Below are 22,729 nucleotides of genomic sequence, written 5' to 3' on the forward strand. Positions count from 1 at the left end.
ACCCATGTACGTAAAATAATGTATAAAGCTTCTTTGCATCAGTCATGCAGCTTCGAGTTACAGACAGGACTCCCTTGGGCCCCACTGTCAGGGGTTCAAGGGCAGGATTTCCAGACTCCACAAGCTGGGAAAAGAGGCGTTCCACACTGCGACGACAACCCACACATGGCACAAGCTGAGAAAGTGCGCTCAAGACTTCACGTGATGTCACCACCATGGCAATACTTAGATCTTGTTGCTTAAGCATACTATGTCGCTGAGAAAAAAGGGAAAGAAAGATAAAGAAGAGTTCATAAGGAAGACATAAAATGACTTTCACTACTCCTTCTGATTCCTTGTCCTTGTGCAGTAAGTACAACCCGGGCAGGGCCTGCCATCTACCTGCAACTGAGTCAGAAAGGCAAGATGGGTCAGCCTTACCCATGCTGCACTGAGTTTATTCCACAACCCTTACACTGCCCTCCCCGGAGCCCAGTTTTAGAATCTCAAGTATGAAAAACTCTGCTTACGGACTTTCCCTGGTGGTCTAATGGCTAAGACCCTGAGCTCCCAGTGCAGGGGGCACAGGTTCAGTCCTGAGCTGGGGAACTAAGATCCCGCATGCTGCACGGCACAGCTAAAATAAACAAACGCTGCTTGGGATGCCAGGGCTGTGCAGTAGGTGACCAGCACAGCCAAAAGAAACCCTGCATCTGGAAATCCAGTGCTTGTTCAATGTGAGTATTAAGAGTAGTACTCTCACTTAAAACAAAAAGCTTTAAAAGAAAAAAGAATAAAAACAATGTAGCTTTACTATGTCTCCTTGTCAACCTTTAACAACACACTATGTTTAGCTGCATGAGTCAAGTTAGGATGGTGATCATGTAGGGCAGCAGTTCTCAACCTGGAGGCGTGAGCAGGTGTGTTACGGATCAGTGGGAGAGAACAAGGCCCATCTCACCTATGGAGGAGCCTGCAGTGAGTGAGTCGGAGAAGGCGATGGCACCCCACTCCAGTACTCTTGCCTGGAAAATCCCATGGACGGAGGAGCCTGGTAGGCTGCAGTCCATGGGGTCGCTAAGAGTCGGATACGACTGAGTGACTTCACTTTCACTTTTCATCTTCATGCACTGGAGAAGGCAATGGCAACCCACTCCAGTGTTCTTGCCTGAAAAATCCCATGGACAGCGGAGCCTGGTAGGCTGCCATCTATGGGGTCGCACAGAGTCGGACACGACTGAAGCGACTTAGCAGCAGCAGCAGCAGCAATGAGTAAAATGCTGGTGCATATGAATGTAGGGAAATAGACAAAAACTCCAGGAAGTAACTTCTACTTGGCTGGAGCTATAGTTATACTACAAGTAATGTAGTGTGCTGCTGCTAAGTCACCTCAGTCGTGTCCGACTCTGTGTGACCCCATAGACAGCAGCCCACTAGGCTCCCCCGTCCCTGGGATTCTCCATGCAAGAACACAGGAGTGGGTTGCCATTTCCTTCTCCAATGCATGAAAGTGAAAAGTGAAAGTGAAGTCACTCAGTCGGATCTGACTCTTAGCGACCCCATGGACTGCAGCCTACCAGGCTCCTCCGTCCATGGGATTTTCCAGGCAAGAGTACTGGAGTGGGGTGCCACTGCCTTCTTTGCCAATAATCCAGTTTACCAAAATAAATAAATAAATAAATAAAGGTGAGAAAGGTAACTCCCAAGAAGGATATTATCATATTTACCACTAACCTTTAATTCAGTTTTCTCCAAAAGTTGAAACAATTTTGAAATAAATTAGCCATTTATCTTCCTTTATACTGATCATATATAGTATATTTACAAAGTATCACACTGTTTAAAAATTAAATAGGACTAGGAGTTTGGAATTAGTAGCCACAAACTATTACATTTTTTTAAAAGTCTTTATTGCATTTGTTACAATATTGCTTCTGTTTTTTATATTCTGGTTTTTTGGCCATGAGGCATGCAGGATCTCAGCTCATCAGAGACAGAACTCACACCACACCCTTTGTATTAGAAAGTAAAGTCTTAACCACTGGACATCCAGGGAAGTCCCGCAAACTATTACATTTAAAATGCATAAACAACAAGATCCTACTGTACAGCACAGGGAACTATAGCCAATCTTCTGGGATAAACCACAAAGGAAAAGAATGTAAAGAATGCATACATGTGTACAACTAGTCACTCTGCTGTACAGCAAAAATTAGCATGACATTGTATATCAACTATACTTCCATAAAAAAATAAAATAAAATTTAAAAAAGAATTAAATAAAAATCAGAAAATTCACAATACAAAGTTTTTTTTTTAAACCAAAGAAAACAATTACAGAAAATAACAAAGTTCTCAAAGAAAAGTTGTCTGTCCTATCCTTTAAAAACAGGGAAATTAAATTTAAAATTAAACCAGTGAAACTAATGCCTTACGGACATGTAAAATGGTAACACACCAACCACCACCAAAGCTTTCGCATCACAGGGATGTAAATGTAACTGGAGCAACAGTAAAAGAAAACAACCACACTGAACCTTACGACCTAGAGAGCCCTAGGTAAGATAAAATGACTGCTCACATCTCTGACTCCTTAAAACACACACATACACACACATGTTCATGCACACACAAGCCATTTACAACATTAATTTTTAAAACTTACCTGAATGAACTGCTTCAGCTGTGTACCATTATTTTGATGCCCATCAAGATTTAACACATTGTCAGGAAATTCCATCACCATCTTAATATATAAAAGAATATAAATCAATTATTTTGCCTTCTTTGAAAGCATTGATACAGACTATTTTATAATATCCTAGGACAAAAATAGACTCCCCTAAAGCCAGATTTGCTCCCTCCCACCTCCATCAAAAAGTTAAAAAAAAAAAAAAATCCAAATTACAGTTTCTAAAGCCAGAAATGGTATAGTCATTAGAAGCAAGGGCACTGAATTCAGGCAGACCTGAATTCAAATGCACTTCTATTATAATTTACAATTTATGTCATAATTCTGGGCAAGTTACTTAACAAGTCTGATTTTCAGCTTCCTTATTTGTAAAATGAGATTAAGCAGTAACTTTTAGTATCTCTTATAGAACGGGTTGTGACTTATATTTAAAACTTATATTTAAAAATGTGTGTTGTAGTAGCTAATGAAAGCACTTAGTAAGTGAAATAACCTGATATCTTACATTAAGAATCCTGACATTTTCAGTTAGTCCTCACAGCTCCAAAATACAGTAAATCTTATCACGTAAATAACTATATAGACATATACGACTATATATGTAATGACTTCACTTCACATATACACACACACACAGATACACACTCAGAATAATACCCAACACATAGCGAATGCTGGCTCTAATCATGAACAGAAAAAAATACACTGAAATATTTATTCAGTTCTCAAAATTCATTGCAGAGGATGAGAGACACATAAAGCTTAAGGCTGTTTCGGGATGTCAGACAACGGGAATCACTAATCACCACATTTCACTGATGTGTGACACACTAATTTTAAGGAGTACCTTACGCACCACTAGACACCACTAGGTTATGTACCACTAGGAAAGAACCATTGTAACTGGAAGATGTCACCAAATGAAAGAAGTATCCCAATTTTAGAGATGTTGAATATGAAAAAAGTATGCCTTCAAAACAATGGAATAAAGTAACACATTTATATCTTAACTAAAGCATTGTTAAGTGTATCAAACATACTACGCGAGGACAAACTTCTATTTCCAGGTGACAAGGGCCACAAACTCCTACACGCTCAAAGAGTGAAGTCAAGACCAAGACACCATTTGAGGCAAAAACTAAAAAGCTAAAAAACCCACTCAGCTGAACGGGATCTTAAAAAGACTCCTCCCTTCACCAACCAGCGTCACAAAGACCTGCTTCTTTAACCAAGTGACCACTCTTTCCCTCCACATCAGAAATGAGAACCTAAACACATGCTTGTTCTAACAGTAAACAGAGGACGAAACAATCAAGGCCAGTATAAACAACAGATATATGACCTTTTCTTGATTTGTGAAGAGGGGACTACTGGATATGTGTGCTAGAAAGGCAAGTAGATACTAAGGATGGATGCAAACACCTATTCAACAATCCAGAGGACTTGCGTTTATTTCACAGAACCAAAAACTGCATGTACAATATGATTCAAATTTTCATGTGTATATTTTCCTACAGATGTGGCTATCTCTAGGTGAAAAGATAGATGACTTTCCCAAATGTATTGTAACACACATATACCACTTATTACCAGGGAAAGAGCTAGTGTTCCTTGTTTCCAATTCTATATTTATTATATCAAGTTCAGAGATATGCTCATGCTTCCACCTCAATAGCTTTTACTATGTTGGAAGTTTCTTCTTCCATACATATAGACTGCATGTCCATAGCTCATGGTTTTAGGATCAATTACCCAATTTTTAGGCTAACCAACTTGTCACCAGTTTTTGGTGTCTTATCCCCAAAGACTGATGGTAGTAATAATAAAGACATTTAACGTAGCTTTATGTATACTAGCCATGGTTCTGAGCACTGTCATATATTAACTTTGCCAACAATACAAAATAAAATTGGTTACTAGTCTCAACAATCCTGGTATTAGAAATCCTGGCCCATAAAAACTGAAAAAAGAACAGTACAATTAACTCACATGTTCTCTGGAGTCACTACATGGTTTAAAACACAAATAAATTTAACTCATCAAGTCATAAAAAAAGGTACAAAATAAACCATGTAACTCACTAGAACACTGCAAGTCACTCCAATCTACCATTTAAACAACTAATACTTTGATTTACATTTTCACTTGCTTGATCCATATATACATCATTTCACTACATATTAATTGCCACCATTAAACAAAAAACAACTGAGACAATTACCTATACTATTTTAAAATCAAAGTTATTCAATTTACCAAATCAATGTCTCTCCAGTTCATAGGTGAAATCCTAAATTCTGACTCTGTATAAGTAAATCATTTTTATTCTGATCAGCTGTACTTTATTGTTTTAATAATTAAAGCAGAGGACTGAGTGCACACCTGTATCTTAAAATCCACCAGCTGACCTTTAAAATATATATGTTTATAAAATTTAATAGGGGCTTCCCTGTGATAAAGAATCCGGCTTCCAATGCAGGAGACACGGGTTCAATCCCTGATCCAGAAGGATCAAGCCTCAGGGCAACGAAGCCTGCATGCCACAACTACTGACCCCATGCTCTAGAGCCTGGGAGCCGTAACGCTAAGGACCACGCACCCTACGGTGTGTGCTCCGTAAGCAAGAGAAGCCACCGCAATAAGAAGCTTGCACACTACAACAAAAAGTAGCCCCAGCTGGCCACAACTAGAGAAAAGCCCATGCAGCAATGAAGACCCAGCATAGCCATAAATAAATAAATAAAATTTAATGAATAATACCTAATTCTCGAATCCTTTTTAAAAAGTCAATAAAGAACAAGGTTAAAATGTTTGAAACAGAACCCTCATTTCCAACCATTTCATTTTTACCTAACTAGTACAGACAAATGTAAAGATCAAGTATATTACTGTGTCTTTCCTGTGTTTCACTGGCTTGAATAATACTAAATTTTCCCTTGTACATACACAACTGGGCTCCTGAGCAGGCATGCACACACTCACACACATATCCAATACCGCCCCAATTAGAAACTCCACGCTCACACTAAATAATTATTGTCCTTGCCTTTCCCTTTCAACAATGGCTTTTTACTTTGCTGTTTACTGGCCAATCACTATATGCTCTTCAATGATGACAACAAAATAAGAAAAAGGGAAAAAATAAAAAGAGAAAGGTAAGAGGACAGTGGAACTATTTTTCCTCATTCTTTAAAATCACTTCCCTAAAAAAAAAAATAAAATAAAATAAAATCACTTCCCTGACTTATTCTTCAGATCCTAGGTTACCCAAAGGAAGAGTCACGTAAAGTACTTCAGGTGTGGTCTCACAGAGGAATCATTAATGTCTGGCTTCATGATGAGGTTGCCTATCCCTAGGCTTGCCAAAAATAGAACAAGTCATTGTCCTGCAATTACTGCTTTATAAAGTTTATTGAATCCATTACCCACTTTCACTCTTAAGTACCTGTCCTGGTTTCTTCTGACCACAAATAATCTGTTCCTAGCGTATTCTCACAAGCTCTAATCCAACAATACTGTTTGTATTTATTAAAAATCCCTGTCCCTTTAGTTTTACTTTTTTACTTCTTCATCTTCACAGCCATCTGTAACATCTATCACCTTTGGTAAATTAAAAACTTAATCAAGAATTGAAAACAGGTGAATTTCCCTGGTGGGCCAGTGGTTAAGACTCTGAGCTCCCAATGCAGGGGGCATGGGTTCAATCCCTGGTCAGGGAACTAAGATCCCTCATGCCATGACACACATGGCCTAGCTTAAAATATAAAATAAATAAATAAAGATCTAAGTTTGGGGTTTTTTGTTTTTTTTTTAAGCAAACAATACTAAACTTCTAACTGATGCTAACTACCTAATCCTCAAAAGGACACACTACATTTTTCATCTTTTTAAAGTCTCAAAAACCCTTATCAGAGCTTCTAGTCCATTTAGATTGGTTTGAATTAGGAGGGTAAACTGTGTTCCACATTGTAGTAACTTGACAGTATGTATCAAGAATTTTATAGAAGATTTTTATCCTTTGATCCACTAATTTTCCTTTGAAAAGCCAGAAAAAATTGTTAATGCAAACAATGCATTATTTATGCATAATTCATATTAAGAATGTTATTCATAGCAAAAACTAGGACTACCTCTAAGTCCAACAAAGGAGGAATGATTACATCCTGGAATGTCATACAACAAAGTATTGCAAGGCCATTAACACTGCTTAAGAATAACAAAAGAAAATGTTCTTAATATTACATTCAGTGAGAAGCAGCAAGATAGGAAGTGTTACAGAAGATGACATATCTCAACTCTGAATCTGTATGTTTCTATGACGGGAACTACATGAAATGCTGCTCTATAATCTCAGCTATCTCTGGGAAGCAGGGTAAAGGATAATTTGTTTTGTTTTGCAACTATTTTTCAAGATTATATTATAAGGAGTATATATTCTGACTATTAATTCCTTCTAAAAATACTTTAAAAACGGTAATTCTTCAAAGAAAGTGTGTTAGCCGCTCAGTCTTGTCCGCAACCCCATAGACTGTAGCCCACTGGGCTCCTCTGTCCATAGAATTATCTAGGCAAGAATACTGGAGTGGGGTGCCATATCCTTCTCCAGGGGATCTTCCCGACCCAGGGATCAAATCTGGGTCTCCTGCATTGCAGGCAGATTCTTTACCATCTAAGCCACTAGGGAAGCCCCAATTCTTCAAAGATGTCTTTAAAATAAAATCTGTATTCTGTCTATCTGCTATTCTATAATTCTAATAACACTGAAAAGCATTTTAGCTACACAGCATACCATTTTCCTAAATATTCCACCAGTTTACTTACTTGGGATTTTTCTCAAACACACCTATATCAGCACTGTACTCAAGTACTCAAATCCAATGAACTGCCATGAGTCTTTTAAATGTGGCTGCAACATACCACATAAAAGAGGAGGCTACTTCCTCATCTACAAGCTTGTTAATTTCATTTTACAAATCCAACTTAAAATCGCTAGTTTACCCCAGGCTAGAGCTTTTGGCTTCTGCAAGGATAAACATTTGTAACTGACTGTAAACATTGTAACTAGACTTAACACCTAGAAGTTAACAAGGTTCTAAGATTTGAAATAATCACACAATGTTTCCTCAGAGGATTACCTATGGAGTCTAGGAACAAAGATCAAACCAAAAGTTACCTTCAGGGATACAATGTCATCAAACTATCAAGGACCCAGTGCTGAGCATAACCCTCTGTTGCAAGCTTGCTTCCTCCCTCTTCCTCAACAGGTGTTTGTTCTACACTCTTCCTTTAAGTATTGTCTGGTAGAACAGTTCTGAAAGAAACTTGTTTCCCTAAATATAATGGACACTTGACAAGATTTTACACAAACCAGCATTCAGTGACATATGTAAGTTCCATAACAAAGCAATGAAGAGTCCCACTCATTTCCTAGTGATAAAAACCTTTCCAGAGTAAAGATACATAAAAAAATAAGATGCTGCTTAAGATACTTAAATTAAGCAAGCCTAAATTTTATTTGCCTGGGTCACAAGTCCACCATACAATAAAAGCAAAACTCTATTGCCAGGTCAGTCCAATCCCAACTTCCCTAGAGAAGTAACAATAATAAATCACAGTGCAGGTTACATCTTTTTCTAAGGAAAATTTTGGAAATTCATTCAGAAGAGAGTTTAAGAACACCCCAAAGTTGCCTATTTTAAAAAACTATTTAATGGATATATCAATGCCACGTCCATATTAAAGGTGACTCTGTGAACATAAGAAGAGACTCATAAGTGTCTTAAATTTTTGTAAATACTCAAATCTTAGGTTGATTTCCCCTGTTTTGATAGTGTACACTCAATAGTAACCTTACATCCAAATTTTTTTTAACTTCAAAGATTATCTAGGACAATAAACACAAAAGGTTGATACCAAACTATAAGCTCTAGAAAAGTATCTGTGTTGGAGGGAGAGAGAAGAAAGAAAATTACCAATAAATGAACTCATATTAATTTTCAAATTGAGAAATCCTTCATTTAATTTGATCAGAGTGCTAATTTTTTAAAAAACTTTTTAAAATACAAGTCCATTATACTTTTAATGCAAAAGGTGCAGTAATCATGACCAAAGCATACAAGTACACTTTCTAATGAAACACAAAGTCTATGTACCTTATGTGAGCCCAATTATTCTTTTTCCATGAAAAAAGAAAAATGCACTTAGGTAATTATAGATGCTTTCACTTAAAAAGTTCTAACAAATTAAGTCATTCAATAGCTCTTCTAATGCTTTTTAAAGGTACTGCAGCTCAATCAAGTCTTAATTGAGACTGGCAAACAGAAAGGCATAGAGTGACATCTCTACAATGACTTGCATTTTACACAAAATTTGAAAAAAGTTCAGTAGGTATTTGCAAAAAAGAAATTCAGGAGCAAAACACACCAACCACCTTTGAAAAGGAAAAAAGGCAAAGGCGGTATGATGAAGACACTTAGTTAACACCTTATCAAAACGCAAATGTATAATCCAAAGCTTCAGCATCATCAAAATGCACATTTCAAGATTCTCAGAAAAGGTCCATTTCATTTCTTAAGAAATTGTGATAAGCGACTGCACTCATTTCCTGTTCAGATTCAAATTTCTGCCATTTCCTTCTAAAGGAAACACTACAGCAACCCAGGGCAGAGGGTCTGTAATGCTGTACCACCATCAACTCTAAAAAAGGAAAACTACTCAGAACTGGGTTTTGACATTCAAGATGAGCCATCAGCCTTTTATAATGCCCTTACACATTCAATATTGTGGCTTCTTTAGGAAAAGCTACCTGTAAATTCAATAATCATTAATACCAAGAAAGCCCGTTTTGAAGAGTCATGGCCTCGCAATACAATCATTTCCAACAGTTTTAATGGACTAGGCATATTGAGACTCTAGCGAAATCAGATCCTTTTAGTGGGATCTTTCCTGTACAAGAGCATGTCACCCTGCCCTCCGTAATTATGCTTTATGGAGTGAGAGCTGTAGTATTAAGCTAGAAAATAGACAGGTAGCAGTGCAGCTGCGACATTTCCAGATAATTAAGCCTCCCCGAGGGTAGGTGGTTTCTGTAAGGAATAGGCCCTGGACGCCCGAGATCCTTCAGCCCCTCTCCGAGGAGCGTGCTTTGGGTAAAAGCACCATCTCCGAAAGGGAAAGGGTGAAGGAAGAGAGCGGCAAAGGAGGAGTAAGAGCCGGAGAGAGGGGCTCTCAGTGCGGGTGGAGCGCCAACCTAGGGGCCCGCGGACGTTACCAAACGACCCACTGCAAAGGCGAGTTTGTGGGGCCTGCCGGAGAGAAGGCCTCGCCTAGGAGTTGCAACACACTCTTTTCTCCAGTGCGCAGCGCTCGGCCTGGGGGAGGGGGAGGAGGGGAAACAGCTGCCAGGGGAGCGGCGAGCCCGGCCCGGCCCGGCCCGCTCACCGTGAGGGTGTCGTCTATGTAGAGGGGAATCTGCCTCCTCTCGAAGGGGAATTCCTCCTCCCCGTCCCTGCACACAGCCACCAGTCGCGCCATCGTCCCTGACGCTGCCGTTGCCACCGTCACCACCTCCTCCCAGCTGCTGCTGCTGCTGCTGCTGCCGCCGCCGCTCCTGCCGCTGCCGCTGCCGCCTCCTCCCAGCTCCTGCCTGCAACAGCCAAACCCCGCGAGCGTAAGCACCCGCCGCCGCGCAGCACATTCGCCACGGGGAGGAGGCGGGGGGAGAGGGAGAGCAGCAGGAGGGGACGGGAGAGCTGGGCTGCGTTTCCCATCACCCGATTCCACACGCGCTCAACCAATCAGCGGCGAGCAGCGCGGGGACCCGCCCCCTCGCGCCGTTCTCCCTACCCCCCCCCCCGACCCAGCCCGCCGGCCTCCAGTCAGGGTCCAAAGGAGAGGCGGAAGGGACCTGGCGGCTCCGGGGCTTCCCCCAGCGGGTCAGCGGAGTCCCGGGTCTAGGACGCCACCCCCAGCTTCCGCTCCTCAGCCCACGGCCCGCCGCCCAGGAGCCCTCAGCCCACCCCCCACACACAGCTGACCCCTTCTCCCCCTTTAAGGGCGGGCCCCGCCCCATCAGTCCCCTGGGCTGCAGTTGCCCAGCGCGACCCCGCCCCTGGGAGGGGTCGACCCCGCCTCAGCTCTGCGGAGTCCGCGGGGGAGGCACAGACCCTCCCCTCCTCACCCTTCTCGGAGGAGGCCTCCCGCTTCTGACCTTCACCGCTTGCGTGGTCGCCTCCCTGACCCCCCACCTCGGCTCCCCGTTACCGGCTGACGAGGCCCGCGTCGGGGCCGGCCTGGGCGGGAGCGCGGCTCAGAATGCCGTTTCCTCTCCAGGCTCAGTCAGCCGCTCGCGCCACGGGGGAGTGGGGGAGGGAGGGTGGGGGGGACGTGGGGAGGGTGGGGCGGGGCGGGGCCGAGCGAGCCGGGCGGGGCCCCGCCTCCTCTCGCGAGACTCCAGGCGCGCTCCAGGATCGCCCCTTTCGAAACCCTGGCGGAGGGGGTGGGGTGCTCCCCCGGCAGCCTCCTGACGCGTGACCTGCGCCCTCCCGGGAGTCTAGCTACTCAAATAAACCCGAAATAGGGCTGTTAGGAGGGGTGAGTAGGCCTCCCCTCAGTCCTCCGCTGTGTGGGGCCCGGGAACCGCCCTCCCGAGGGCGGAGGGTAGAAGGGAGCGGAGCCGAGGGGACTCCGCCGAGAGTCGGGGCCCAGTGAGGACTTGGGTAAGTGAAGTCAGGGGGGAGCCGAGACTTTTCAAAACCAGTGAGAGCAAAAGGTGGGAGTCGGCGGAGGGGAGACGTGCATCTGGGGACTGAACGACAGACTAGGCTGGGTTTCCAGGCCCTTGACGCCGCTTTCCCTGACGCCCTGGTTCTTCAGAAGCTAGCCGCTTCCCAGACTCAGGTTGAGATCCCTCCGACAGGGGCAGAAAATACATTAAGTGCTGACAGTTTTTTGTTGTTGTTACACTGTGCCGGTAGTGGCTTGTGTACGCGTCCTGGGCAGAGAAACTTATTGGGTCCGGTTAATATTAACCTAGACACTCAGAAAGGACAACAGATCCCTCGGGCAAAGTGCTGGTGCTGGCCAAAGGCCCTTCCCTCTGACCCTCTTCCGAGAATCAGAGCTACCGTCAAGACAAATTCATGCACACACTGCGTGCCATGGTATACTCGGTTCTTACCTTGGAGGCGTTAGAGTCCTGTTTGTAAAGCCAATATAGTTGTCGGGAATATTTTTTTGCCTGTGAAAAGTCTTGACGATTTTAAGACTCACTCCATCGGATGCTCTTACAACTAACTAATCCTGGTGATCTGTATTTCCTGGTAGAATAGGCTAGAGCTGTGATACTGACTTTAAAAAGTATTTTGGTCATCACATTAAGTCTTAGAGATTCGCAACAAAAAAACCCATAGTGCATGCAACCCCTTAGCCATGTTGACTTATGACATTGTGTGGTCACTGTTAGGGTAGGTGACATAATAAACTGGAAGAACCATTGTTCAGTCCCAAAGGTGTGATTATCCAGTAAGTATTTATGTCCTTAGCCATGTTAGGAGAGCAGAAGAGTGTGTGGTCTTTAGCTTAAATTCAGTAGGCATATAGGATTGCATTAAGTTCTGACAAATTAGACTACATAGCCAAAATATGGACAGTTTTAGAGAATCTTGTGTTTTATGTAAAACACCCCTAAGGAAAAAGAATAAGGTGGCTTCTAAAATCTGAAAGTGCTCCTATAACGACTGTCAATTAATGTACCTATGGTATACCTTTCAAACTTTCTTTGGATGATGGTTGGTAAAGGGCATTGAAAATATAAGTTCAATGTATAGGTGCTAATTTTAATAACTTTCATGACTGAGTACACACTGGGTACTAGCAAAGAGTATTCACCTTGGGGGTTTATAAGTTTAAAAAAAGGCATTAAAACCCAGATATAAAACTTAAAATGAGGAGACTACAGCAATGTCTTTCCATCTGAGATTACTTCCCATGATTTGGATTTGTCTTCTAGATCCACCGAGCACACCGTGTAGTATTTTTGGACAATGTTTCACATACTATTTAATAATGGACTTCTTATAAGGCTAAAGAGTTAATATACTTGATAAATTGCTCTTTCTCAGGGAGGTCCCTGGGTGCTACAAATAAGACAAAATCAACATTTGAGGGGAAAATGCTTAGCAAATTACTTCACTGCAAAACAACTTTTTAGAATTTTTAACCTTGTATCTTCTTCAGTTTAGAGCAGGCATTCATTTTTTTCACTATTGGTCTGCAGCTATATTTAGCTGAAGCAAATGTATTTAGTGCTACAGCAAATGTTTCATGACTAAGGATCTGCCTTCAGAGAGCTTATCTTTGATAAAACGATTGCATTTTTAAAAGAGCCAGTTGTTGCCTTTTTAAATTTCAATACTGGCATTGTGAAGGGCAAAGCTGAAAATTTTTAAAGGCAGTTAACAACAGAAGACCTTTTGCTGGTACCTCATAAGGAACAGTTGGTGCGATGGAGATGCGATATCATATCACATTCTCCATAAAAATACCATTCTTTTTCTTCTTTGGCAGGTCCACGATGTGTGAGAAGCCAAGGGCAAAACTCAGACATGATGAGATATGACTAGTCTCCAAGCTACCTGGGTTTAAAAGCAATAAAGGATACTGATTTGTTCCTTATATTCCTGTGTTCATAGAGGAATTCCTAGGGAGCAAAGTATGTTCTTATATAATTTACACAACATATTGGACAAGGTGCTCAATAAAAATGAAACATTGTCATCTACTGAACACAAAACTATTAATACATATGTAGTAGACATCCCCAGTTTATAATAGTGTAAAATTAAAGTCATGGGAATGAGTCACTTTCCGAAGGTCACAAATAAGTCCTAAACTAGATTATATTCTCTCTTCTTTGTCCCTCACTTCTCTCCTCAAAAATTGATAGTTGAAGATTAAAATACCTACTGTTGTTTTCACTATAATAACCTCATTGTTTTATGTGGTAGTAAAATCAACAGCAAAATCTTATTACTTAATTTACCACAGTTGTCCAGATCTGAGTATTTGTGAATTGGGTTTTCTTTTTCGTGACCTGACAGTGGGAAGTTCTATTATATCTGTCAAAAATAGGGACAGATTTTCCCCACTAAAAGAAATTTGTAAAGGAAAAATAATGTCCACAAGTTAAAATAGAAGCCACATTAGGGCAGGGTGTTATTTTCTGTTGTTTCCCCAGCACCCGTATCTAGCACATTGGAACTTAGTAAATATTTATTTAATGATCTCTTTCTCTTCTGTAAAGTAAAATCAAATCAGATTGGTTTACTTTGTTATTTTTTATGAATGTAATTTCATTAACTTTCTCTTCCATGACTTTCCTAATTGGAGGTGGAAAAAACATATAGTACATTTTGTTCTTAGTTATGATTCAGTATCTATAATTGGGAGACAGACTTACTGAAAGATATTTAAGACCTGGGACAAGAAGCAGCAGACCAATTAGACACATGGTCATTAAGTCACCAAATACTTTTAAAATTACTCTTTTAGTGAGAACAATATGGTTAGAGCCTCTCAGCCCTCCTAAAATGCTTTGAACAGGTCAATTGTAGGATATTAGTACTGTGACACGGCAGGAAAACCAGTTACCATTGCTGCTGCTGCTGCGTCGCTTCAGTTGCGTCCGACTCTGTGCGACCCCATAGACGGCAGCCCACCAGGGTCCCCTGTCCCTGGGATTCTCCAGGCAAGAACACCGGAGTGGGTTGCCATTTCCTTCTCCAATGCATGGAAGTGAAAGGTGAAAGTGAAGTCGCTCGGTCGTCTCCGACTTTTAGCGACCCCATGGACTGCAGCCTACCAGGCTCCTCCATCCATGGGATTTTCCAGGCAAGAGTACTGGAGTGGGGTGCCATCGCCTTCTCTGCTTAATTTACATACTACAATCTTGGTTAAATTTCAAGTCTTCCTTATTAATCAGAAATAAAATCTAATCTTTTGTTTTTATAGCAACATAACTATTCAATATGTTGACTTTTTTGAGGGGGAAATTTCTTTCAATAGATTACCTCCAAATATAACTGTAGTTAGCAAGGATAAAATGCTACCTAAGCACTGAGCGACTGATCTGATCTGATCTGAAGCACTAAATTCAGTTCAGTTCAGTTTAGTCGCTCAGTCGTGTCCGACTGCGACCCCATGAATCGCTGCACTCCAGGTCTCCCTGTCCATCACAAACTCCCAGAGTTCACTCAGACTCAAATCTATTGAGTCAGTGATGCCATCCAGCCATCTCATCCTCTGTCGTCCCCTTCTGCCCCCAATCCCTCCCAGCAACAGAGTCCTTTCCAATGAGTCAACTCTTCGCATGAGGTAGCCAAAGTACTGGAGTTTCAGCTTTAGCATCAGTCCTTCCAAAGAAATCCCAGGGCTGATCTCCTTCAGAATGGACTGGTTGGATCTCCTTGCAGTCCGAGGGACTCTCAAGAGTCTTCTCCAACACCACAGTTCAAAAAGCATCAATTCTTCGGCACTCAGCTTTCTTCACAGTCCAACTCTCACATCCATACATGGCCACAGGAAAAACCATAGCCTTGACTAGATGGACCTTTGTTGGCAAAGAAATGTCTCTGCTTTTGAATATGCTATCTGGGTTGGTCATAACTATTCTTCCAAGGAGTAAGCGTCTTTTAATTTCATGGCTGCAGTCACCATCTGCAGTGATTTTGGAGCCCCCAAAAATAAAGTCTGACGCTGTTTCCACTGTTTCTCCATCTATTTCCCATGAAGTGATGGGACCAGATGTCATGATCTTCGTTTTCTGAATATTGAGTTTTAAGCCAACTTTTTCACTCTCCTCTTTCACCTTCATCAAGAGGCTTTTTAGTTCCTCTTCACTTTCTGCCATAAGGATGGTGTCATCTACATATCTGAGGTTATTGATATTTCTCCTGGCAATCTTGATTCCAGCTTGTGCTTCTTCCAGCCCAGCGTTTCTCATGATGTACTCTGCATATAAGTTAAATAAGCAGGGTGATAATATACAGCCTTGACGTACTCCTTTTCCTATGTGGAACCAGTCTGTTGTTCCATGTCCAGTTCTAACTGTTGCTTCCTGACCTGCATACAAATTTCTCAAGAGGCAGATCAGGTGGTCTGGTATTCTCAATCTCTTTCAGAATTTTCCACAGTTTCTTGTGATCCACACAGTCAAAGGCTTTGGCATAGTCAATAAAGCAGAAATAGATGTTTTTCTGGAACTCTCTTGCTTTTCTCATGATCCAGCAGATGTTGGCAATTTGGTCTCTGGTTCCTCTGCCTTTTCTAAAACCAGCTTGAACATCTGGAAGTTCACGGTTCACATATTGCTGAAGCCTGGCTTGGAGAATTTTGAGCATTACTTTACTAACACGTGAGATGAGTGCAATTGTGCGGTAGTTTGAGCATTCTTTGGCATTGCCTTTCTTTGGGATTGGAATGAAAACTGACCTTTTCCAGTCCTGTGGCCACTGCTGAGTTTTCCAAATTTGCTGGCATATTGAGTGCAGCACTTTCACAGCATCATCTTTCAGTATTTGGAATAGCTCAACTGGAATTCCATCACCTCCACTAGCTTTGTTCATAGTGATGCTTTCTAAGGCCCACTGGACTTCACATTCCAGGATATCTGGCTCTAGGTGAGCGATCACACCATCGTGATTATCTGGGTCGTGAAGATCTTTTTTGTACAGTTCTTCTGTGTATTTTTGCCACCTCTTCTTAATATCTTCTGCTTCTGTTAGGTCCATACCATTTCTGTCCTTTACTGCGCCCGTCTTTGCATGAAATGTCCCCTCGGTATCTCTAATTTTCTTGAAGAGATCTCTAGTCTTTCCCATTCTGTTGTTTTCCTCTATTTCTTGGCATTGATCTCTGAAGAAGGCTTTCTTATCTCTTCTTGCTATTCTTTGGAACTCTGCATTCAGATGCTTATATCTTTCCTTTTCTCCTTTGCTTTTCGCTTCTCTTCTTTTCACAGCTATTTATAAGGCCTCCCCAGACAGCCATTTTGCTTTTTTGCATTTCTTTTCCATGGGGATGGTCTTGATCCCTGTCTCCTGTACAATGTCATGGACCTCATTCCATAGTTCATCAGGCACTCTATGTAGCAGATCTAGTCCCTTAAATCTATTTCTCACTTCCACTGTATAAAGGATTTGATTTAGGTCATACCTGAATGGTCTAGTAATTTTCCCTTCTTTCTTCAATTTCAGTCTGAATTTGGCAATAAGGAGTTCATGATCTGAGCCACAGTCAGCTCCTGGTCTTGATTTTGTTGACTGTATAGAGCTTCTCCATCTTTGGCTGCAAAGAATATAATCAATCTGATTTCGGTGTTGACCATCTGGTGATGTCCATGTGTAGAGTCTTCTCTTGTGTTGTTGGAAGAGGGTATTTGCTATGACCAGTGCATTTTCTTGGCAAAACTCTCTTACTCTTTGCCCTGCTTCTTTCCTATTCCAAGGCCAAATTTGCCTGTTACTCCAGGTGTTTCTTGACTTCCTACTTTTGCATTCCAGTCCCCTATAATGAAAAGGACATCTTTTTTGGGTGTTAGTTCTAAAAGGTCTTGTAGGTCTTCATAGAACCATTCAACTTCAGCTTCTTCAGCATTACTGGTTGAAGAATTTTTTAAGTTGATGAGGACCAAATTAGTCCTCATCAACTTAAGAAATTTAAACTCATTAGTACAATAATCATGTTTGCTGTTGACCCCTCTCCCTTACTAGCATCAGACCCTCTGCTCCCTAGACACACAAACACTAACTCTTCATTCCACCCATCGACTCTAGCTCAAAAAAAAAAAAAAAAATTAACCGTCTGTGGGGAAAAGTTTCTTCACTCTACTGTAAAGTCAGTTCTTGATTTGACACTTTTGGCAACCTATATTTCATTGACTTAGCACAGTTTATAACAGTTTAATGTGTTTCCCCCATTAGATTGCAAGCTCCAAGATATCAGGAACCTTTTGTTTATCATCACTAGCAACTGCTGCTGCTGAGTTGTTTCCGTCCTCTCTGACTCTGTGCGACCCCGTAGACAGCAGCCTACCAGGCTTGGGTGGGCTGGGATTCTCCAGGCAAGAACACTGAAGTGGATTGCCATTCCTTCTCCAATGCATGAAAAGTGAATGCATGAAAGTGAAAAGTGAAAGAAGTTGCTCAGTCCTGTCCGACTCTTAGCAACCCCATGGACTGCAGCCCACCAGGCTTCTCTGTCCATGGGATTTTCCAGGCAAGAGTACTGGAATGGGGTGCCATTGCCTTCTCCAATCCCTAGCAGAGAGCAGGCTAAAAAAAATGAGTCTCACTGCAAAACTATTGTCTCATAATTATTAAGCTTGTAAATCACAACAAATAATTCAATATATTCTTTAGGGCATTTGGGTCCTCCCTCGTGGCTCAGAAGGTAAAGAATCCACCTGCAATGCAAGAGACCCGAGTTCAATCCCTGATTCAGGAAGGTCTCCTGCAGAAGGGAATGGCTACCCACTCCAATATTCTTGCCTGGAGAATTCCATGGACAGAAGAGCCTGGCAAGCTCCTGGGGTCAAAAAGAGTTCGACACCTGAGCAACTAACACATTCTTCTTTGGAGCATTTAGCTGTTTTGTGATCTTTTAAGTATTTGACTTTAAACATTTGCTTTCTTATACCGAGTCTTTTTTAAAGATTAAAATTGAGCAGTACTGTTGACAGTTCCACAACTGAGATATTTTAATGTAAATATTATAAAATACATACAATAGAAAATACAGAATGGTAATAGGTGATACAAGACAGAAAGTAAAAGGGGCTTTCCTGGCAGTCCAGTGGTTAAGACTCCCCACTTCCACTGCAGGGGACAAAGGTAATCCCTGGTGAAGGAACTAAGATCCTTCGTGCTTCTCAACCCCCCCCCCAAAAAGATATAATGTAAAAAATCCTCCTTCCTACCCTCCAATCTTCCAGTGTCACAACTGTAAACACAACAGCTTCTTTAAAATAACTAAAATTTAGAAGTATTCTAACAAGTCACAAGGCTTTGTTTCTTCTATATTGATTTTACAGTGTTGACATACATGTAAAGTATTAAGCATCACTACTGTTAAAGCAGGAATGAAACTAACCCTGGATTGACAGACGCCCATTTTCTTCACACTTTATATTTATTCTTCCTCATTAACATAATATTGCTCAAAACATATAGTACCCTATTGATCACCAAAATTTGATTGTCTTGTCTTGCAAGTGTAGCACATATATAATTAAGCAGTTGGTAAACATGTAGAGATTGAGCAGGCACAAGGCCCAAGGGGTACTGCTGTGTAATGTATCTATGGAAAGGTTGACTAGACCAGTTGTTACATTTGACAGCAAGAAAAAAAGTAACTGGTTTCTGTTCATTGCTGTGATTAAACAGAGAGTGGGTTCCTTTCTTTTGGGGTCAGAGACTGTGGATTCCAAATGCTTTTTATTTGCAGTGGGTGACTGGATAAGTTTCCAAGAACATGGTACTGCTGCCTCTTTAATTACAAATTTGGCAAAACTCAAAATTATATCACCCAGTAATAAACTACTAAGAAGGATCAGGCAAGAAGCAACTATCCAAATACAAAAAGCTAAATTGGCCATTCTTCGAGATGCTACTTCTACATTTACCTGAACTATGTAAAGAGAAATGAAGAGGCCAATAGCTGTCAATAGAATACAGTATGCTACTTTTATCCAGTCTTTGATATGTGACCTTTTTTTAAGCACATATAACCCTGTTTGAACACCAGCCATGTGTACTGCCACGTACCCCAAGATAGAGATGATTCCTTCTCGGTTGGCATTTAATAAACCAACCCTTGTGCCACTACCATCAGTGCCATACAAAATTAAACTTTTCAGGGGGGTAAAATCAAGGGCTAGCTGGTATAATGCAGTAATGCTGATGGCCACAATCCAGGACCTATTTAGGGGGAAAATAATCAAAAGCAGTGATGTTATCAATTTCACAGCTATTAAGGTGAAGAAAAAGTTCCAGTGAACACCATATTCAGTTAAATGTTCCTGATAGTCTATGGATTTTATAGCAACTAATCGCCCCACTCCTAGGAAAACCAATGGCCAAAGAGAGTACAGTGACTTTGTAAGATAACAGAATCTGGAGCCTTTTGTATATTTTCTCCTAACCTCTGGAGAAACCATTGCAGACCCAAAAATAAAGCCCCCTACTCCATAATCCATTGCTCCTGTCCCGTAGAGCTCGGTTTTGGCATATCTTCTAGGAAATAGTGGGAAGTCCACAGCCAAAATGGCTACAGCAGTAAAGGCACTGTTAACGACACGGAAACAGGAGATGGCTGGAATGTGTTCTGATTCTAGACTGACTTTCAAGAATTTTTCACAGATTTTCTGGAAAGGCATTCTGGCATAGCAAGTTCTTCTGCAGTATATTTCATAGAGCAGCCCTGCCCCAAGGATGATTGCAACAAGATACTCGAGGAGGACAAATGAAGAGAAAATGGTCAAAGTGGTGACCAGGGGAACTATCAGGAAAGCAAAGTCAACCAAGAATCGAGTCCTCGAGTTATGTAAAGAAGAACATAATTGCTGTGAGAGAATGATCAGGAGTCCTCTACACAGGATGCAGAGTGCAGGCAGGCACAAGCCCTCGGTGATCTCCAGCACGCTCGTTCCATTCTGGTTACTGACAAAAGCTTCCTTCATCTGCTTTTGAGACATTTTTTCTTCTTCCTATGAAAACAAGAGCAAAGGGATGCATTTGTGAAAACCAACCTTTCTGTGGGATTGGCATATAGATGCACCTGACTGGATTTTACTTATTCCTGAATTTCAGAGCAGAATCTAGGACTTGAGATTCCCCTCCAAGGATTGTTGGAAGAAGCCTAATATATGAAGATAAGGATGTCCTACTAATAGAATGAAATTACTGGTTAAAAAGCTTTAGCTGGGGGAAAAAAAAAAAGCTTTAGCTGGGACTTCCCTGGTGGTCCAGTGGTTGGGAGTCCACCTTAAGAGTGCAGGGGATACCGGTTCGATCCCAGGTCCCAGAAGATTCCACATGCCACAGGGCAACTAGGCCTGGGCCACAAGCACTGAAGCCGGATACGTCCTGGAGCCCCTACACAACAAAAAGAAGCCACTGCAGTGAGAAGCCTGCGCACCCACAAGTAGAGAGAGAGTAGTCCCTACACTCTGCAAAGAGAGAAAGCCCTCCCACAGCAAGGAAGACCCAGAATTGCTAAAAAATAAACACAGTACACTGTCATGAAAACAATGTAATGAAAATTAAACACACCTAACTAATGATTTCGAGTCCAATATGTGGGGGGAGAAGAGGGATGAGGAAAGAGAAGGTGCTTAAATACACTTTGGATTTGGGGGCCCCAGTTTCTGTCCCGAGCCTCTCTGAACCTCCTGCCTCCAGCACAAAATGCGAACCCTCCAGGGATCCCCCGAGCTCCCCAGGCTGCTTGCTCCTCACCTCCTTTACAAGGTGTAGGTAGAGTGGAACGGACGCTAATCACGGAGGAGTAGGGACCGTAAATACATGCTAGTGTTAATTGTTTTAACGGCTACAAAACGCCTCTCCGCCCCACGTCCATGTCTGAAAAGCGGCACACGGGAAACACACATGTCAGTCAAACAAGAACCAGCCCGAGAATGCACGTTTGAGGGATGGCCTATCGGGACCCAACCACCCGAGAAGAAACCGATCCGAACCGGCTGGCCTTTAAAAAAAGAGCTCTTTTCCTAACAGACATGCGCACCGGTCCTCAAACCTCACGTGCTCCTGGGGTTTCAGCGCACCGCGTCACTGGGCTGGAGAGCTGGTACCCCCGCCGCCGCGGGAAGCGCGGAAGCCCGCCACTTCCGCCTCGCGAGCAGCGCTTCCGGCCGAGATGGGGCGGGGCGGCCCGCGCTCCCAGGCCCCGCCCACCGCGCGGCCCCGCCCCAGAGGGTGCCAGTTTCCCACGCCCCGCCTGTTCCCCGCGCGCCTCAGGCCCTCTGGGTCTCCGGCTCGGCCAGCCCAGGTCCTGACACCGTGGCCCGGGCCGCTGGCAAGCCGGTCTGTCAGAGGCGCCCGGGAGGAAACGGGTCCCGCACCCCACCACTGGCCATCAGACCCCGCGGCGAGCGTCAGGGCGCCCGGTCTCCCGGTTGGGAGACCCACAGTCCCGCGAGGGCCCCGGGGCCCCTCCGTCCGTCCCCGTTCCCTCGCACCTCACCGCGGGCTCTAAAGTACCCAGTCCCGGAGCAAGTCCTCGGCTCCGGATCCTGGCGTCCCGGGCGGGCCACGTGCGCCCGGCTGTCGCGCGCCCCGCCCCCGGGGAGGAGCCCGCCGGCTCCCGGCCACTCGGCCCGAGGCGCGGCGCCCGCAGCCTTCCCGGCGCCTCCCCGGCCGGCGCCCGCCCTCTGCTTCGCAGGCCCTTCCCGCCGCCCTCACCCGGCCCGCCCGTCTGTCTTTCCTGTCCGGCCGGCGGGGGCCGTGGGACCGGTGAGTGCCACCCCGCAGCCGGGCCCGAAGGAACCGGGGAGGCCAGTGGGCCCCCGCGGCGCTGGAGAAGGGGGCGCCCCTCTTTTCCCCTTTCCAGAGCGCGGGCTTCACTTCGCCCTTTCGGTTTTGACCCTCTCGTATCCCAGGAGGAGGAAGCCCGGCTCTCTGCCTTTTGCTCCAGGACAAGGACCCTCCGGGGTCACGCCTTACCGTGCCTGCAGGGGCGGCCTGGGGTGCAGGGAGGTCCCACTCCCGCTGCGCGCCTTTCCCCTCCTGGAGACCTGGGAGGGGGGCCCCGGGAGACGTGCAGGCAGCTGCGCCCTTGGCTGGGGGGTCACGTCCACCTTCCCGAGAAGGACGGACTGTCCCCGTGCCCAGTGTTTCCGGAGTGGCATCCCAGTCCTGGGCCCGGCGGCAGCTTGCCGGGACCGGGAGTGCCCGGTTCCCGCCGGGAAGCTGCGGGCGGGGCCGGCCGGGCTCCCGGGACCCTTACCCCGCCAGTCTCGTCTGCCCGGAGGCTGGGGGAGGGGGC

The 22,729-nt window shown here is 43.7% G+C and overlaps 3 protein-coding genes across 20 annotated transcripts in view; 1 reads left to right on the forward strand and 2 right to left on the reverse strand.

The window, feature by feature from the left end:
* The window catches only part of GGNBP2 (gametogenetin binding protein 2), a 33,179-nt gene extending 22,165 nt beyond the window's left edge, over nt 1-11,014 (reverse strand). For 6 of the 8 annotated variants that reach the window (XM_070390530.1, XM_070390529.1, XM_070390526.1 and 3 more), the window contains exons 1-4: nt 10,851-11,014; nt 10,112-10,316; nt 2,645-2,725; nt 3-256 (exon numbers count right to left, since the gene is read on the reverse strand). In XM_070390530.1, coding sequence (XP_070246631.1) covers nt 3-256; nt 2,645-2,725; nt 10,112-10,204 — 428 coding nt within the window. In that variant the 5' untranslated portion in view covers nt 10,205-10,316; nt 10,851-11,014. Of the gene's footprint in view, nt 1-2; nt 257-2,644; nt 2,726-10,111; nt 10,317-10,577; nt 10,597-10,850 lie in introns of those variants that run through there. The other 2 variants (XM_070390525.1, XM_070390524.1) reach the window with 2 other exon arrangements.
* A 136-nt stretch (nt 11,015-11,150) lies between these two features.
* Nucleotides 11,151-22,729, forward strand: part of MYO19 (myosin XIX) — a 43,874-nt gene continuing 32,295 nt past the window's right edge. For 4 of the 5 annotated variants that reach the window (XM_070390518.1, XM_070390520.1, XM_070390519.1 and 1 more), the window contains exon 1: nt 22,047-22,197. The gene's annotated coding sequence lies outside the window, so the exon portion shown is untranslated. Of the gene's footprint in view, nt 11,389-22,046; nt 22,198-22,729 lie in introns of those variants that run through there. The other variant, XM_070390522.1, reaches the window with a different exon arrangement.
* On the reverse strand, nt 18,401-22,664 carry PIGW (phosphatidylinositol glycan anchor biosynthesis class W). 7 transcript variants are annotated; one of them, XM_070390532.1, is made up of 4 exons: nt 21,470-21,606; nt 21,184-21,306; nt 20,710-20,820; nt 18,401-20,432 (listed from the first exon to the last, which is right to left on the reverse strand). In XM_070390532.1, exon 4 carries the CDS (start codon nt 20,418-20,420, stop codon nt 18,909-18,911), a length of 1,512 nt encoding a protein of 503 aa, XP_070246633.1. In that variant the 5' UTR covers nt 20,421-20,432; nt 20,710-20,820; nt 21,184-21,306; nt 21,470-21,606; the 3' UTR covers nt 18,401-18,908. The 7 variants fall into 7 exon arrangements, with proteins under 7 accessions (XP_070246633.1, XP_070246632.1, XP_070246635.1 ...); XM_070390531.1 differs by having other exon boundaries at nt 18,401-20,428; nt 20,679-20,820; XM_070390534.1 differs by lacking the exons at nt 20,710-20,820; nt 21,470-21,606 and adding an exon at nt 21,924-22,014.

This window comes from Bos mutus, chromosome 19 (genome assembly GCF_027580195.1).
Source record: "Bos mutus isolate GX-2022 chromosome 19, NWIPB_WYAK_1.1, whole genome shotgun sequence".
Classification (NCBI taxonomy): Eukaryota; Metazoa; Chordata; class Mammalia; order Artiodactyla; family Bovidae; genus Bos; species Bos mutus.

Coding starts and splice junctions, on each gene's coding strand:
- PIGW (XM_070390537.1), bottom strand. CDS start 20,420: ATGTCTCAAAAGCAGATGAAGGAAGCTTTTGTCAGTAACCAGAATGGA.